This window comes from Fringilla coelebs (genome assembly GCF_963513975.1).
Source record: "Fringilla coelebs genome assembly, chromosome: 4".
In the NCBI taxonomy this organism is placed as follows: Eukaryota; Metazoa; Chordata; class Aves; order Passeriformes; family Fringillidae; genus Fringilla; species Fringilla coelebs.
Genome location: NC_140032.1, coordinates 47,545,473 through 47,561,593, shown reverse-complemented (window position 1 = coordinate 47,561,593; position 16,121 = coordinate 47,545,473). Strand labels below are relative to the sequence as shown.

The 16,121-nt window shown below is 40.4% G+C and overlaps 1 protein-coding gene across 1 annotated transcript in view; it reads right to left on the bottom strand.

Moving 5' to 3' along the window:
• PAPSS1 (3'-phosphoadenosine 5'-phosphosulfate synthase 1) overlaps positions 1 to 15,917 on the bottom strand; it is a 40,248-nt gene extending 24,331 nt beyond the window's left edge. Inside the window, exons 1-5 of the mRNA XM_084204577.1 lie at positions 15,693 to 15,917; positions 6,996 to 7,110; positions 4,527 to 4,762; positions 3,133 to 3,271; positions 964 to 1,082 (exon numbers count right to left, since the gene is read on the bottom strand). Coding sequence (XP_084060703.1) covers positions 964 to 1,082; positions 3,133 to 3,271; positions 4,527 to 4,762; positions 6,996 to 7,110; positions 15,693 to 15,752 — 669 coding nt within the window. The 5' untranslated portion in view covers positions 15,753 to 15,917. The remainder of the gene's footprint in view (positions 1 to 963; positions 1,083 to 3,132; positions 3,272 to 4,526; positions 4,763 to 6,995; positions 7,111 to 15,692) is intronic.
• Positions 15,918 to 16,121: the final 204 nt, after the last annotated feature.

The window sequence follows — 16,121 nt, the reverse complement described above, 5'->3', positions numbered from 1 at the left end:
TTCCAGAACATCCAACTCACATAAAAAAACATGAATTATTATCTGCAGGGGTATCTCAATTAAAAGGAAACAGTTATCTGGAATGTCATCCACTACGCACTGAATATAGATAAGAACGTAAGGAAACACATTTCCTCTACATGAGGATTAGCAAATTCTGGGGGCATGGTTTCAAGAGAATAAAGCCATCTCTTTACTGCCTTCACTTTTAGTGTTGGGTTTGGGGTTTTTTTTGTCTGTTTGTTTTGTTTTCCATGTGGCATTTGTTGGAGGTGAGGTTTTTTTAGGTTGGGTACTGAGCCAAATCTACTTACCAGGCAACAGGAGAAGGCCCAGAGACTTCAAAAGGGATGGTGTAGATTGCAGGCATGAACAAGGAAAGAGATCTACCTTTTCAGAAGCTATGAACCATAAACTCAACTCAGCAATGTCAAGAAGATCAGCTTTCTGAGCTGGTCATTACACAACTGCAGGACTACTTTTACTAGTACAAGAAAAACAGTGGAAACAAAGGAAAGCAGACACAAGCACAGCAGCCCCTATTTAAGTGAGATCAAATCACTGTGTAAGTGCACCCCTGTCTCTTCACATCTGCAGTATATATTAATTTACACACTATAGAGACAATGTAAAAATTCAGACTCTCTAAAATTGGTTGCTAGCATTTTTAAGTCAGCATTCACTGTTGGTTCTGTAACAACTGAGACAGCCTCCTCTCCCATCCAGTTATTGATATAAATTTTCCACTTGTCCAAATCTTATTTCACTTGGAGGTCAACACTGTGCATTGTTTAGATTTAAAAAGGAAACACACAATAGGACAAGTTTAAAAGTTTGAACTGAAAGATGCATAAGCCTTTACGTCTCAAAAACTGACTTTTTTTTTTCCAGCACTTACATTCAGACTGCATGTACAACTACTCAGGAAAAAAGTTTCTAAGATATGTCTCCATTTCTGCTCACCCTCTCTTGAAGAAGTTCCACTACTTGTTGTATACAATCATTTACATCACAGGAATCAGTTTTCAGCACAAGCTCTGGGGCTTCTGGTTTTTCATACTCAGAATCAATCCCAGTAAAACCTACAGAACATAAAACCAAAATATTAGGTGACTTCTTCCAAAAGATGACTTCACTTTAATGCTGTTCACAGACAGATTTCTATATATAAATGAACACAACAGGCAAGAACATGGAGTTTTAGCTTCCTTAACACAGGAATTCTTAGGGAAATCAGCAAGTTTTTTCTTTATCAGACTCTTTGCTAATCACTATCTGATAGCATCAAATTTCAGCATTCTGCAGTACATACATAGCACTTATTTGTTGGTGAAGCCATTTGATTTTTACTTGAATAAAAAAAAGAGCACTGGCAGAAGAACTGTGCACATCAGTGCTTGTCATGCTATCAGCTGACTGTTGCTCTTAAAAAAATAAAAGATGAAAAAAATATTACAAACATCCAGTACGTATGTAAATTCACACTCATACTACCAAGCAGTACCCTGAAGTAAGGCATTTCAACACTTTTGCAATAGTTGAGCTAATATACTCATCTGAAGATAGCTGCTAATGTAAGACTGATGACTGTGTTTATTGTAATAGCTGTCACAGAACGTACAAGTTACCAGTGACCCTTGTTCTGGCCTACTTAGCTGGCAACCTGCTTTGAAATCGTGGAGATTCTACCACCCATGCATAAACAAGGAAAAATCAAGCCCAAAGGCAAAGAGAATCAGCACTACAAGTCAAATCTGCATCAGGAATATCAGCTGGGCTTCAGCAACTCAACACCTGCATCCTCCACAAATGCAAATACAAACATTAGAACTGCAGTTTTTCCCTCTGGATTTAAATACCCTAAAAATTAGTAGTTTACTTCCTCCTCTAAGAAAAATATCAATTTACAGTACCTCATGTGATAAAGAAAGACTGGTACCTTTTCCAAAACCTGCATACTTTAGAAGGATCTGATTATTGGAGGAGTGGGAATGTGAGACAAAGGAAATGTCTCATTACCATTTGCAGAGAAAAAGATGGTAACAGTTGCTGACTTTCCTTATGAATTGGCAAGCTTGTTTAATTTTCATCCTTCATATAGCAGATAAATCAAAGATACAGCCACTTGTATCTTGCTCAGGCACTGTTTATTTCACTACCGCTTCTTCAGGAACACAGTTCCGTTATGTGGCTTGCAACATTAACAAAATACTAGGGATGTTCACAAAATATTCACAAATAAGGATTCTGTACAGAACTTTATCTTTGTGTCATGTCAGCTCAAGCCAATGTGCTTTGATTTTGAACAAATCTTAGTTCAGCCTTACTTATTCCTGGTGCTTGCATGAAATATTCTGTAGTACTAGAAGTATCAAGCAGAATCAAATCTTTGATTTCTTGAATTTTATATCACTTCTGATTAAAGTGAATTCATATAGCATCTACAAACTCCACCCCCAGAAGCGATTACTTTAAAAAACTGCTTTGCTACTGAATACAGAGCTGTCTATCATCAGCCTCTGCAAACTATAACATAACAGAGCAAAGCAGCACTTGAAACACTACTTGCAATGAATGATGGCATAGCTAAGCTTTTTTTATTGCAGGTTATACTTAAATCTTGACCTGAGGCTGGGAATAGGAAACAATGTTCATGGGCACTAGAATAGAACACAGATTTAAAAGTTAGTATCTTCAGAAGTGTGCTTAATGGTCTTTACAGGTACAGTGGCCATATTTTACTTTTTAGAAGAAACTAGCAGGTTAATGAATGCAGTTCTTTAAAGACTTTTAAAAGAATTAGGCTCTAACTGGCCAATGGACACACAAAGGAGACAGACTAATCTTCAATCATTATGTGGTTTCTATTGCAATCGTTAATGTGCTCAAGGCTTTTTCTATGTGTGGTTAGCCACTTCCACCCTTTTACTGTCCTACACACTTAACTAGTCAGTTCCATAAGTTCAAAATCAATTCCAGTTTTCTTCTCAGTCCTGTCCTGAATCCATGCTCTTTTTAAGGATAATAGACTTGAGCACATCCACTCATGTGGAGTCAAATTACACCAATGTTTCACTAATCACACCAATAATTACATTTATGTAGAAAGGATGTGATTACATCTAGGTTCACCTTTAATTTCTCCAGCCCTGGCTTTCTTATAGAGTCCTTTAACATCTCTCTGTTCACAGACATGCAATGGAGCATCCACAAATACTTCAAAAAAAGGCAAACTTGCCCCTTCATGAATTCGTCTGGCGTTATTACGATCCTGCAAGAAAACAGAAGAAAAATCCTAAAAGGTTGCCCCCATATATTTTTACTGGTTTTTGCCTTTGAAATTCATTTCAAAGAAGATGACAGCCCAATGTAAACAAGCTTTTAAAGTCTGAAAAGAGGAACGTGATTTGATTATCTGATGCCCTGCAAGGTACATCACTTTGGCTACAGTACATCACATGGTAAAAGCTGACAGGAAGATGTGAGATATTTTACATTTAACTTGATTTATTAGAACAACCCACAACCAAACCCAGCCAATAGAATGCAGGGTTTTCTATATCCATACATATATGTCTGAGTACAGCAGGGAGGAGGTGTTATCTGCTGCTCTTGATGTAACCACCCTTCTCTCCCGAGCACCAGTTTTCCCTACATTCCTTAATCTGACAATATTTGTGCAGTCAAAATACTGTATTTGCATTATTTAATCGTATTATTTTTATGGCTTGCCAAGCATTGAAACAATATTGGTGACTTTTACTGAGAGAACAAAAAAAGTGTTCCGAAATTCACTAAAATCTTCTCCTACTAAATATTATTTATTAGTTATTTTTCTCCTATCTAAAGACTTCTTTTATATGGTAGGGTTTGAGTTCCCCAAATTATTATCTGAAGTGTTTGCACCACTCTAACCAAAGAAATAACACATTCTCGTGCTGTGAAACACCTAAGCTTAAAGTCCCTGGGCCATTCTTCAAGATACTTGGGTGTTGACACATCCTTTTTGTCTTTCCTCTCCAAGTTCTTATGCACAGATGAAAACAGTCTTCACACAACACACTTTTCCCTTAAGTCATTTGGTAAAAATAAAGTTCTCACCATTCATTCACTAAAAGAAAAATTGTTTTTAAAAGCAATTTACCTAAGCCTTCAGGTTAAGTGTACACCTAGTCTTCATATTTATAAGGTACTGGAATCTACATTAATCAAACCAGATACTGCAATTTTAAGAGTCTTTCTTGGAACATCAATTGAGCTTGTTTGTATTATTAGAGTAATAATTCTGTCTAATGGACTAAAGGATAGTTCCATTTACAGAACTAATGTCAGACTTTTATATTTTAAACTAATATTTCTGTTTTGAGTAATCACCTCCATAAAGCACAAACACCACCAAAAAAAAAAACAAAAAACCAAGCATGTATTTGATTCTGGCTACACTCAGAAATGGATTTCTGTAACTAGGATTCCAAATGATATTTTGCATTTTCCCTGCATTTCACCTAGATGTTTTTCACACTTACCTGAGCATAAGGAGAGATGAAACTAGTAATGCACACCAAACCAGCATCTGCAAACAATTTAGCAACTTCAGCAATACGACGCACATTTTCTTCTCTATCCTCTGGTGTGAAACCCAGATTCTTATTAAGGCCTTGGCGGATATTGTCACCATCCAACGTGTAGCACGGAATACCATGGCACACTAAATACTCCTCCAGTGCCATGCTCACTGTAGTCTTCCCAGCACCAGACAGACCTTAAAATAGTCAATAATAATATAAATAATATATTAATATTATATATATACTAGATATATTATATATATACTATATATATATATATATATATATTATATATATATTTAATTATAATAATATAAATTTATAAGCATGGGAACAAGTTAAGGCAAGTTGTAGTACATGTGCCCAAAGTGACAGGCATCAGCAGCAATGCCTTCTGGATAAGCTTACTTCTAATATAAGCCAAGTGGCTTTTACACAGTCAGGTAGAGAGTAAGGTGAAGCATTTTTTCCCTTTTTCTCCCTCTTGTGTATCTGGGGGAAGGCTGATAAGTTCACTGATGATTTCCTAAGTTGAATCAGCTCAGTGTTGAGCTGGGCAAGAAGTACAGCCTGTGCCAGGCAAGAGAAGGAACACAAGGCAGGAAACAGAACAGTCTTCTTTTGGCAGCAATTAAGTACACCCCCATCACAGAAAATAGGAATGACAGTCCAAAAGATTTCAGCAACTTCATCATTTACTTCTCACTGACGCAGTCTTTGGCCTGCCGTTCTTGTCCCCACATTTAGCTTGCTATTCACTCACACACTCTGTATTTTCACACATCATTTGGTCTCCAACATGTAACGAATTGCAAGACTTAAGGTTATACATTAACAAATTTAAAAACCTTCCTCAAGCTGACAAGTCTTTAAAATAACTTACACTCTAAAAATTGCATATTATTTTACACATTAAAGCAATGGTTTTCCACATTTTTGCTAAATTCCTCAGTTTTCTTTACTAGGACCCTCTGACTCAACATTCATTAAAAAAGAGCTCTCAAATAAAGATTACCTTGAAAAATGAAAAGCAATCCATGAAAGATCTTTCCATACACTCCCACTCTATGAGTGCTGACAAAGTGAGAGCGTCTTGGAGTGTCCCAATATTTCAGCTTTTATTCTAATACCTAGTAGAATTTTGAAACTCAAGTTTGCATGGTTCTAGAATGGCTAATATTGCTTACTTCAATGCCTACAGTCCTTTTCACCCTTTCACATTACTGCTCAAACATCTTCAATAACCTAGCTTCCCACACATATTCTTGATATCTTACCATCACCCTCCTTCCTGGAAAAAAAGGAAATTGGGCATTAAGATTACATTTGTTTAAAAAGAACATTGACTGGAAAATGTTGCTATGCAGATAACTGAGAACACATTTTTATCATGACCTTTTTCAAAATTAGATTAATAAGTTACCAGAAGAAACAGAAACAGCCCACTAGATCATTCAAGCATTGAGAGAGGCTGGAGCCGTGTGATGGAAACAGGGAGAGAAAGGGCTCCATTCTTTTCTCAAAGAAATACATGACAGCAAGCAAATCTGCTTGGAATGGCTCTCAGCAGCTTGTTATCAATGACTGCTTTACATTTCACACACATCTACTAACACTGTGGAAATCAGTTTTACTTAATGTAAATGTAGTAAGTTTCCCTAATACTCTGTGAGGATCTTTTATGTTGCAATACAACAATGTTCTAAATGGTTTACGAGCCAATTAAATGACACAGTTTGCTATTTTTTTCATTACTAGTTTAACTAAAAAAAAAAAACAAAACTTTACAAGAAATATTTTAAAGCTTCCAAAAACTTTGAAAGACAAAAAATTTCCTCACTGCTACAAAACTAAAAATGTCTTCCAGAATGTATTTATCTTCTCTATTTACCAAAAAAAAGCCCTACAGAGCTGACTTCAAAAATAACTGCCAGTATGCATTGCCTAAAATACAATTGCTGTCCAATGGCACAGGTTTATGTTGAAATGTTATTTCAAACCAAGGAGACAATAATAATCCAAAGAGAAGAGGCTTTTACAGAAAAGATCCAGAAGTACAGACTCTTACAAAAACAAAGCCGCGTGGCATTTCATTTCTAAATAGATAAAATGGACAGTACAAAGATACAGAATTGTTTAAAACAGAAATAAAGGAAAAAACAAAGCAACACACACAAAGAAAATCAGAATTAAGTAGCAGACAGTATCAAAAAAACAACCCTCTCAGAGCACTGAACAAAATATATTCTCAAGTTACTATTTGTCCCAGAGCAATTTCCTGCTAGCCTACCTAAAAATAGTAATAAAATTGCATCAAGGTCTTAGATTTCACAAACATTCAACTTTGCATGCAAAAAAGAGCTACAGCTGAGAGCTTTTCAAAGGAGTAACTAAAACATAAGGATCCTCAGAAATCCATGGCTGTACCTGTTAACCAGACTGTGCACCCACGGAAACCACTTCTTGTTCCTACGACTTGGCCTCTCTTATTCCTGCTGACATGATGAGCTTGGTAGGTAACATTGGTTGCCCTTTGCATTCCCTGTAAAAGAAGAAGTCGATTAAATCTTTGATAAAGGGTGAGTTGGCAAAGCAAACAAATTCATCCACAGGCACAAAGAAAGACTTGAGGACAGAAAAATGGAAGTAAACCCAATACCCATTCCATCAGTTCCAGCATGGAACAAAAGCTGCACAGGAAATTAGAATAGTCAGCCAGAGACAACCACACCCCTTGAGCTACTCCAGTGAAGCTTGGGACTGACAGGTTAATCAACTACTACTTTCAAATAAAACTTGCTTAAGAAAAATCAACTATAAGAAAGAGAGATGAACTGCTAGAGCTGCTTGACTTGACTTATATTTAAGTAATGTTAGGGATCTGCTGGGTAGAGTACCACAGGATAAAGACCTGAACGGAACAGGGGCCCAAGAAAACTGGTTAATATTCAAGGACCACCTCGTCCAAGCTCGGGAGTGATGCATCCCAACGAAGACAAAGTCAGGGAAAACCAGCCAGGAAACCTGCATGGATGAACAAGGAACTCCTGGACAAACTCAAACACAAAAAGGAATCCTATAGAGGGTGGAAGACTAGGGAAAATGTGGGCTCTCTCTGGATGGAAAAGGGAGACATGGTTACCTGAGACATGGAAAAGGCTGAGGTAGTCAATTACATTTTTGCCTCAATCTTCACTGACAAGTGCTCCAGTCATACCACCCAAGTCATGAAAGGCAAATGGAGGGACAGGGAGAATGAAGAACCATTGTCCAAAGCAGGAGAAGACCAGGTTTGAGGCCATCTACAGAGCCTGAAGGTGTACAGGTCCATGGGACCTGATGAGATGAATCCACAGCTCCTGAGCGAACTGGTGGTGGAGGATGTGTCTAAGTCAAGATCCACCATATTTGAGAAGTCACAGCAGTTTCTATTGAAAAAGGAGGAACATAAGCCTGGTTTTGAACAGGAAAGTAAGGAAGACCTGGGTAACTACAAACCCACCAGTCTCTCTTCTCCGCCCATCAAGAACATGGAGCAGAAGATCCTGGAAACTATGCTGGGACACACAGAAAAGGAGGTGATTTGTGACTGGCAACTTGGCTTCACCAAGGGCAGATCAAGCCTGTCAAATCTGGTGGCACTAGCTGTTTGGCTCATTTTTAACTCCTCAGAGGCCTTTTCATTGCCAACTATGCATGTCTCTTCCAAATTTCAGTTAAGCAAGTGCCTTTACAGGTGGTATCATCAGTCACCAGACAAGAGATAGTTATTATAGATTCTAAATGTTTAAAGAAAGTATTTTTTCAAGGAACTTTTTAAAAATTTATTTTAAAGATAGGGCCTTTAAAATATAATTTTAATAAAAATAAAGCTGGTTACCGAGTTTCTTAATTCATCATAATAACCTGCTTGACAAATAAATTCAGTAAGGTGACCCTGCTGTCGAACACATTTCACAATCTGAAGTGAGAGAGCCCACAGGAAGATCAGCCTTGGCATCATCCCAGACCTTAATGGTATCTGGTTATGTGAACTTTGTTTGTGAAAGATCAAGACCTTAGATTGTCAGACCATGCATGAACAATCAAACAACAATAAGACTTCAAAAAAAGAGACAAGGGGGTCAGGGGATGAGAGGGATCAGTGGTATCTTTAATGTTGCTTTGGCTTCCCTTGCTTGCAAATATATTGCCACTATCTTCTCTTTCATCATTGTATCAGTGCCAGTGGAAAAAGAAAACATGCAGTATATTTAATATAAAAGAAAGTAGGGACTATATTCCTCTACAGAGTACTAGCAGAGAGCTGTTCATAGTTTCAGAGGGGGACACCACAAAGCAGAATTAACAAAAATATGATATCTACTTGTGGCTTAAAGGACTGCTGCTACATCATTCTTCTATTCAAAGGTTTATCTATAACTTATTTGGAAATCATGAAGTTGTGTGATTATATGCCCCACTTCTAGACACAGCTGGGCTCATAGTTAGTACAAATAGAAGCTCAAGGCAAGAACCTATGTTCGGGTTTTCAACACAATAACTCTGTAATTCAGTGGTGATAGTCCAGCAACTAAAGTTAGATGATCACTGAATATCAACCCAGAAGAAACCACAATCTGCAAATAGGTTTTAACCATACAAAATAACATCATCCTTGCTGATCATGTTACCTTCAAATAATTTATCTCCTAAAACAAAACTGGTTTGTGCACAAAGTCATCATAATACAGCTGACTAAAACCAAAAGTCAAAAAATTAAAACCTCTCTCTTATAGCAGGAACAATTATGCAGTACATAAAATTGGAGATCTCAGTGAGCAAATTGTGGAATTAAAATCAACAAAAATAATTGAAGTGCTTAAATTAAAAGCTATATAGTGCATAATGAACATACACAGCCATTCAAACTAACACAGTAATAGCTACAGTCTCTCTCATTAATTGCAGTTGTACTGTATTGTACCAGGCACTGGAGAAACAGCAGTCTCAAAGCACAAATCCCATGCCACTGTCTCAGTAAGCTCTCTTACATTAAGACACAAACCCCCACATGCTTTGCTTTTGAACCCTGGCAACGAGTCTTTTATCAGACTCACACATTGGAGGTCAAACATCTCATTCAAGGAGACTTCTTCCAGTCCATATTCCATAAGTTATATCAGCTTCCTCTCTTTTCTAGGAAACTAGGAGCTAGGAAAGCAGCAATGAAACTAATCAGGGTATTACATTAGGTTCACAAAACACATGAAACCCTGAGGAAGAAGGCTGGAGGGATTCTTAAAATTATGAAAAAGACACAATTTTTATCAAAAAAAAAAGTATTAATACCTACTTAGCAGAGATGAGAAATCACAGCAAGGAGAAGGCCTCGCCAGAGGATGAGGCACACATGGGCAGTGGAGCAGCCAGCAAGCTGAGCAGAGGGACAATAATTCACCTGTACTTCACCTAAGACTAAAGGTTAAAGTGCCCAAAGAGTCTGCATGCACTCAAAAACACACCTGCCAGTCACCAGCTGCCCCACCTTTTGTATCTATGTAGAGGCACACAAACAAGGCAGCTCAGTACTAATCCTGGGCAAAGCAGTACCCAAATCCCCCTTATCTTTCGAAAGAAAACCAATTTTATAGAGGTGCTCTAAAAAGTTAATAATTTAGCAAGTCATTCTCTGTTGCTGAAAAAAAAAAAAAGTAGTCCCCTAATTAAGTCCACTTTTCTATTAATAAATTGCTTCCATATGATTTACCCACACCACTGAGCATAAGCAGCTGAACGTTGTATCTTCAACAACCCAGGTTTTCAATTACTATCCCTGACATACACACTTACCACAAATATTGATGTGGCACAAAAAAATACTCGCTGGCACATAATGCTTGTGCTCTCAAATTATTTAGCCAGTCCTCAAATTCTTGTACAAATGATGTTGATGACTATCAACTGTTGTCATCTTATTGCAAAGCTCCCATACCTTCTTGGTGATTTCTCACGGACAGCTCCTCGCAGCACTGACTCCTTCTTCCTCACAGCACAACCAACAAACTCCAACTGTCTCCTCAACCAGCTACCCCACTCTTTTGTGGCACTCTTCTTCTTATTGGACACAGCTACAGCTGCAGCTCCTCAGGTGTGAGATTACCTTCTGCACTGTCTATATTTTCTTACATTCTATCCCTCCACAGTCAACTGATGAAATTAAATGACCAACCAAAATTATATCAGACATAAAGAACAGTCATTTCATACACTATATACATACACTATATCAAAGTGTATGAAGATCAAAGTGTTGGAGATCTATATTAACAATGTTAAAAGAAATGAAACTAAGGAAACATGGGATAGAAAAACTCAATGTGATGAGCAAGTTCTCTTTGAAAAAGCTATTTTAAAATTCTAAGCCTAATTACATTCACTATAGTAGTCGCTGCTGTAAGGACACACTACATTTTTGTCAAGGGGCTAATGAAGAAAAGGGCATTAATCACCAAGGTTTATCTGATTTTTTAACAGCCATGGGATATTTCCACTCTGACATCCCCACAAAAATATGTCTTCCACCCTGCAACACACTGCTTCTGCATTATGTAGACAAACACTTCATCTTAATATTTTCCCTCCTACTTAGCCATGTAAAACAGTGCTTCAGTCCACTGTGTTATAGCAGTCCACTCGTTATAGCAGTAATGTCAGCTGAGAATGCTGATATATCCCTCCTTTCTTCTCCCCCACTCTGCAGTTTTGTTTCTCACATGAAATCTAAATTGCCCCAACAGGCAAACATCTTGGTATTGAAGTAAAAAAAAGGGTACTAAAGAAATCCTTTCTTAGATGCGCACTGGAGAGCTGCAATGATAAAGAAGGAAGGATAACTCCGCTGTTTACTTCTCCTGGCACGAAGGTAAATTTTAGCTTTGCGGGTAGTTGACCAAGGAAATTAATGATTACAGACACCTTGGAACCATAGGAACAAAAGAAAGAAAGAAAGAGGATGGGGGTCAAAAGGAAATACTAACTCTGTCAACTTCTCTATGTACAGACTTCCTGAGATGACACTTTTTTTTTTATTATTATTCTTGATGTTTTGCCCAGCTACAGCTATAATTTTTTTATTGCCAAAACCAAATCAGACTATCAGCGCCAAACACCTTTGATGCAAGAACACAGACAGGCATCCAGATGACGGAAAGCAAACCCAAGTTGCAATGCCAAGATCAAAAGACAGCCAAAAGAAGAGATTATATCTTAATTGTTTTATGGTTAACAGACAAATGGCAGACACACTGGCATAAGCTGAATTTATTCTTCATTACTTCCAAGCAACAATAAAATATTGTACTTCTATGATCAATATCAAATTTTAAGTTTTCACAAAGCAATTTACTCCCTTCCGGGGAAGGAAGTAAATCTTTCCATGGCAAGCTGAGACTCCCCAAGCTGCATCATGAACTTGGGACAGCTTGAAGCTGGAAGGATCAGAAAACAGACATGGTTTCCATATAAACCACATACACTGAAGAAACTGTGACTGTAATTCCATATCCCTCTGCTCAAAGAGGACAGTGTTGGTTCCCCAAGCTAAGAACTCCCATAAGCCAGCAAAAGCAACACGAGCAGCCTCCCCTCTTAACTGCAGTCTTACTTTCAATGCCTCATTTCCCAGTCATAACAGAAGTTCTTTAGGTCATTTGCTAACCTGCTTACCATGTGCCTCTTATAAACCAGTGACTCCCTGATAACAACACATTTTTATGACATTTATTATTCAGCACTGACAACCAATTGCTAGTTTTATTTTTATTCCCTGCAAAGTGTTCTGCTCAATAGCCAAACAGCAACTCAGGCACATGGAACAGTACCCATCTTTTTTGTCTACATACAAACACAAATAAGAAAAACAGATGTGGTTCCAACACAAAAATTCAGCTACCACAGAGGTTATATCTACATATTCATATGAGATTTCAGGACTAAAAAGATCTGTCAGGAATACCTTTCATCAGCTACTTTCTCAAATTCTGGTTTGAAAATCTGTGCTTTGATTCAGACAACTGTGCTTGGGAAGGAAGGGCAAGCCCAGAAATTACATTTGAGCACTAATACCTTTTACTCTTTTAAACACATAACAATTCCCCAGTCCATATTCTGTTATAGCCTATTGCATTACATTTTCTCCCATCTACAACAAGAATTCTTACTTGGATCCTTACAGTAGCCCACCAGAAAGCAGATTGCCACAGTGACACCAATACAATAAGGCACTTAAACACCTCTACATAAAGCACCACCCAAGCTGCCAAATGCATGCTCTCCTGCCACTGACACAGACTAGCTCTCCTTTGCCAGGTCTCAGAATCTCTGCTGGTCAGAGTGACTGAGATACTTACAAACCTCTTTTTCCGGGCAGTCAAAGAAGGAGTCAGGATTCTTTTGTTCTCGTTCTCAAGGTTGTTTATTGTTTCTTATCTATAACATTCTTTCTCCGACCAGTCTGTCTGGCAGGTCGGGTTGAGGCACACTGGCCACCCTTGGGGTGGTGTGTGGCGGTTCTTTCCTCACTCGGGGTCACCATTTGTGACCGTGTTCGCAGGGGTCCCAGGATGAGGGAAGAGATGAGAAAGTTGACTCCATGTTCAGAAGGCTTGATTTATTAATTTATTATATATATTATATTAAAACTATACTAAAAGAATAGAAGGAAGAATTTCATCAGAAGGCTTGCAAAGAATAGAAAAGGAATGAATAACAAAGGTTTGTCTCTGAGACAGTCTGGACAGGTGGACTGTGACTGGCCATTAATTAGAAACAACCACATAAGACCAATCACAGATCCATCTGCTGCATTCCACAGCAGCAGATAATCATTGCTTCCCAATACCTATCACCTATGTTAGACAGTGGGTTTCTACCTTAAACCAATCCAAAAGTGCCACCATCACAGCAGAAGATGGAGGCCAAGAAGAAGAAGGAGAAAGACTGGACACGCCCAGATTCCTCCATCTTGCCTCCTGAACCCCCATTCTAAAAACCACAAAAATCTATTTTTCACCCCGTGACAAACTAACTGTTATTCTGCTTTAACTCTCTTGACTTGTAATTCTTCATATAAAGGTTGGTAATTGCTTTTCCATGGGTGAAGATCAAAGGCACAGGGGTCTTGGGCTCTGTGCCAAGGTCTCTGAGCCCCTCGGGCAGGGGTTCAAGTCTTCCAGAGTAGTCAGAGGAATTTCCTGGGTTCCGACAGCCAGGTGCTCTAAAGTTGGGACAATTTGAAAGATCACAGCAGCAGCAATCACCTATAATCTTCCCCAGTACTGTGGATACAAGGAATTCAGTGATAAAGATATTATTAAGGAGTGTGTCTTTGCTTGCCACCTGCTGTTGTACCAGTATGACCAAAAGCAGAGGCAGCTTATTGACCGACGCTGGAGGGGACTCACTGCCTGGCATCAGAGGGGATGGATAAAAAATGAAGCCAAAATTATCCTACTGAATATGCTCTCAGAAACAAGAATTTGAGCAAGTTCTCATTTGGAGTTACCTGCAAACTGACACAACAGCTCAGCCGTGTTAGGAATCCAAGCCACTCTAAAGGAGTCTCCGTATCAAGCCATGTTCTCCACACTTAATGGCAGCGTCTGTGGCTATGCTGTGCTCTGTAAACAGGGAGTAACTGTTTGCTGTGCTCAGAGGTGGGCTTGGCAAGGGCATTTCCACAGGCAGAGGTGTATTTTGAATCACACTGGAAGCGCAGAGAAATTCTGAAAGACGGGGCTCTGCCTACTCTCCTAGGGGCTGCCAAGTCCATCAGGGTAAGCTGCTTTGACTTCGCTCTCAGCTGAACAGATGCAGAGCCAGAAGTGCCAGAACACTTGCCTGTGGAGCATGTGAATCAGCAGCACTTTTGTTCCTGGTGAAGCTTATTGGTTTATAGACAGCATTTCAGTTGAGGTCTTCCAAAGAAAAAGGGAGAAGTGGAAGACTTCCTCTGCTTGCCACGTAGCATAGAGGGGGTTGCCAACCTCAGCTGAACTCAGCAAACACTTAATGTACGTTAAGGAATTGCCCCAGTTTGGACAAAGCTATCTCGGCTTTGCTCAGGACTAAGGAAATGATACAGAGTAACTTTTGCATACACTTGGTTAACTCCACACAGACACCGTCTATTTCACTATCTTCTAAACGTCTAATTTTGATTTTTCCTAGTGGAAATTGAAAGAATGTAAACTGCCAATTACTCTCTTATGTGAACAAGTTTAAGCTTGTACACGGTGGAAGAGGCTTGGACAGGCACAACGTCTACCCAGCACTACGACAGCAACTTCCCCATTTTTCAGGCAACAACTGCTTTTATCAAGAAAGCTGTAGCCTGCACTATTCACAGCAAGACTTCAAAGACTGATTTACACTCTTACATTCATATCAAATGTCTTCTGGATCGTATGTCTTGCCTGTTTCAACTCAGCATTGATTGAAAGAAATCATATTTTCTTTTTCATTTCTTTTCACTTGTCTTGCATCATCAGAGGTATCAAATGTTCTCAAAGGCCTGCAATGTCTCTTCTAAATAGCTGCATTTTGGTCTTTGCTGTAAACCGATCTTCCCCCATCTTTATGAACAAGAATGAAGCCTTTGGTTAGATTTTTTTTTTAAGCCCAGTCTCGACAGTTTTCCACATAACACCCGCTATACAAAGAACCCCAGTCTCTGGCCAACCCAGGTTTATGAATGGCCACATTGTACATCGCATTCTTAAGTCTTCCTTCTTCCAAAAAGCTGGAAGCCGAGTGCTTAGGGCGGAAGAGGCAGGGATGTAACCTACAGACGCCGGGTCCTCTCCGGAGGGGCTTCCTGCCCTTCCCCGCAGCCGCCCCGGGCCGCCCCGCGGGGCTCCCCGGCCGCGCTGCCCTCGGCGCCGCCGCTCCGTGACCGGGCTCGCACCGCCGCTCCCCCGCCCCGCATCCCTCCCGGCGCGGGCGGGCAGCGGCGCACGGAGCCCCCCGTCCCGGCTCCCGCTGCCGCCCAGTGCCACATCACCACGGCGCTCGGCCGCCGCTTCCTCCCCGCTCCCCTGCCCCCGCACGCCCACCTGCCCCCCGCCGCACCGCCCGCCCGCTCACCCAGCTCGGCACCCTGTTGCTCAGCTTGACTTTCTTGCACTGGCTCTCGGGCAGCTCCATGGCCGCGGGGGCAGCGAGAAGAGGAGGTAGGGCAGGAGGACGCGCCTTCCCGACTGATGCTCGGCACGGATGAAGCCGCTGCCACCGAAGAGCAACGCCGTCTGCGCACTCCCGCGACTCGGCCAAAGGTGGTGCAGGGAGGAGCCGCGGCCCGGCGGCCGGAGGGAGGGTGGGGCGGACGGAGGGAGGGAGGGAAGAAGGGAAGGAGGGAGGTGGCTGAGAGGAGAGGGAGCCACGACAGCTCCGCCACGCGCCTGCGCCGCGCCGTGACGTGCGCGGGGGAGCGGCCGCCGCCACTTCCGCCGCCGCCGCCTCTGCTGCTGCCCTCGCCGGTGTCCGTATCCCTGAACCTCCCTATCCCTGCCCATG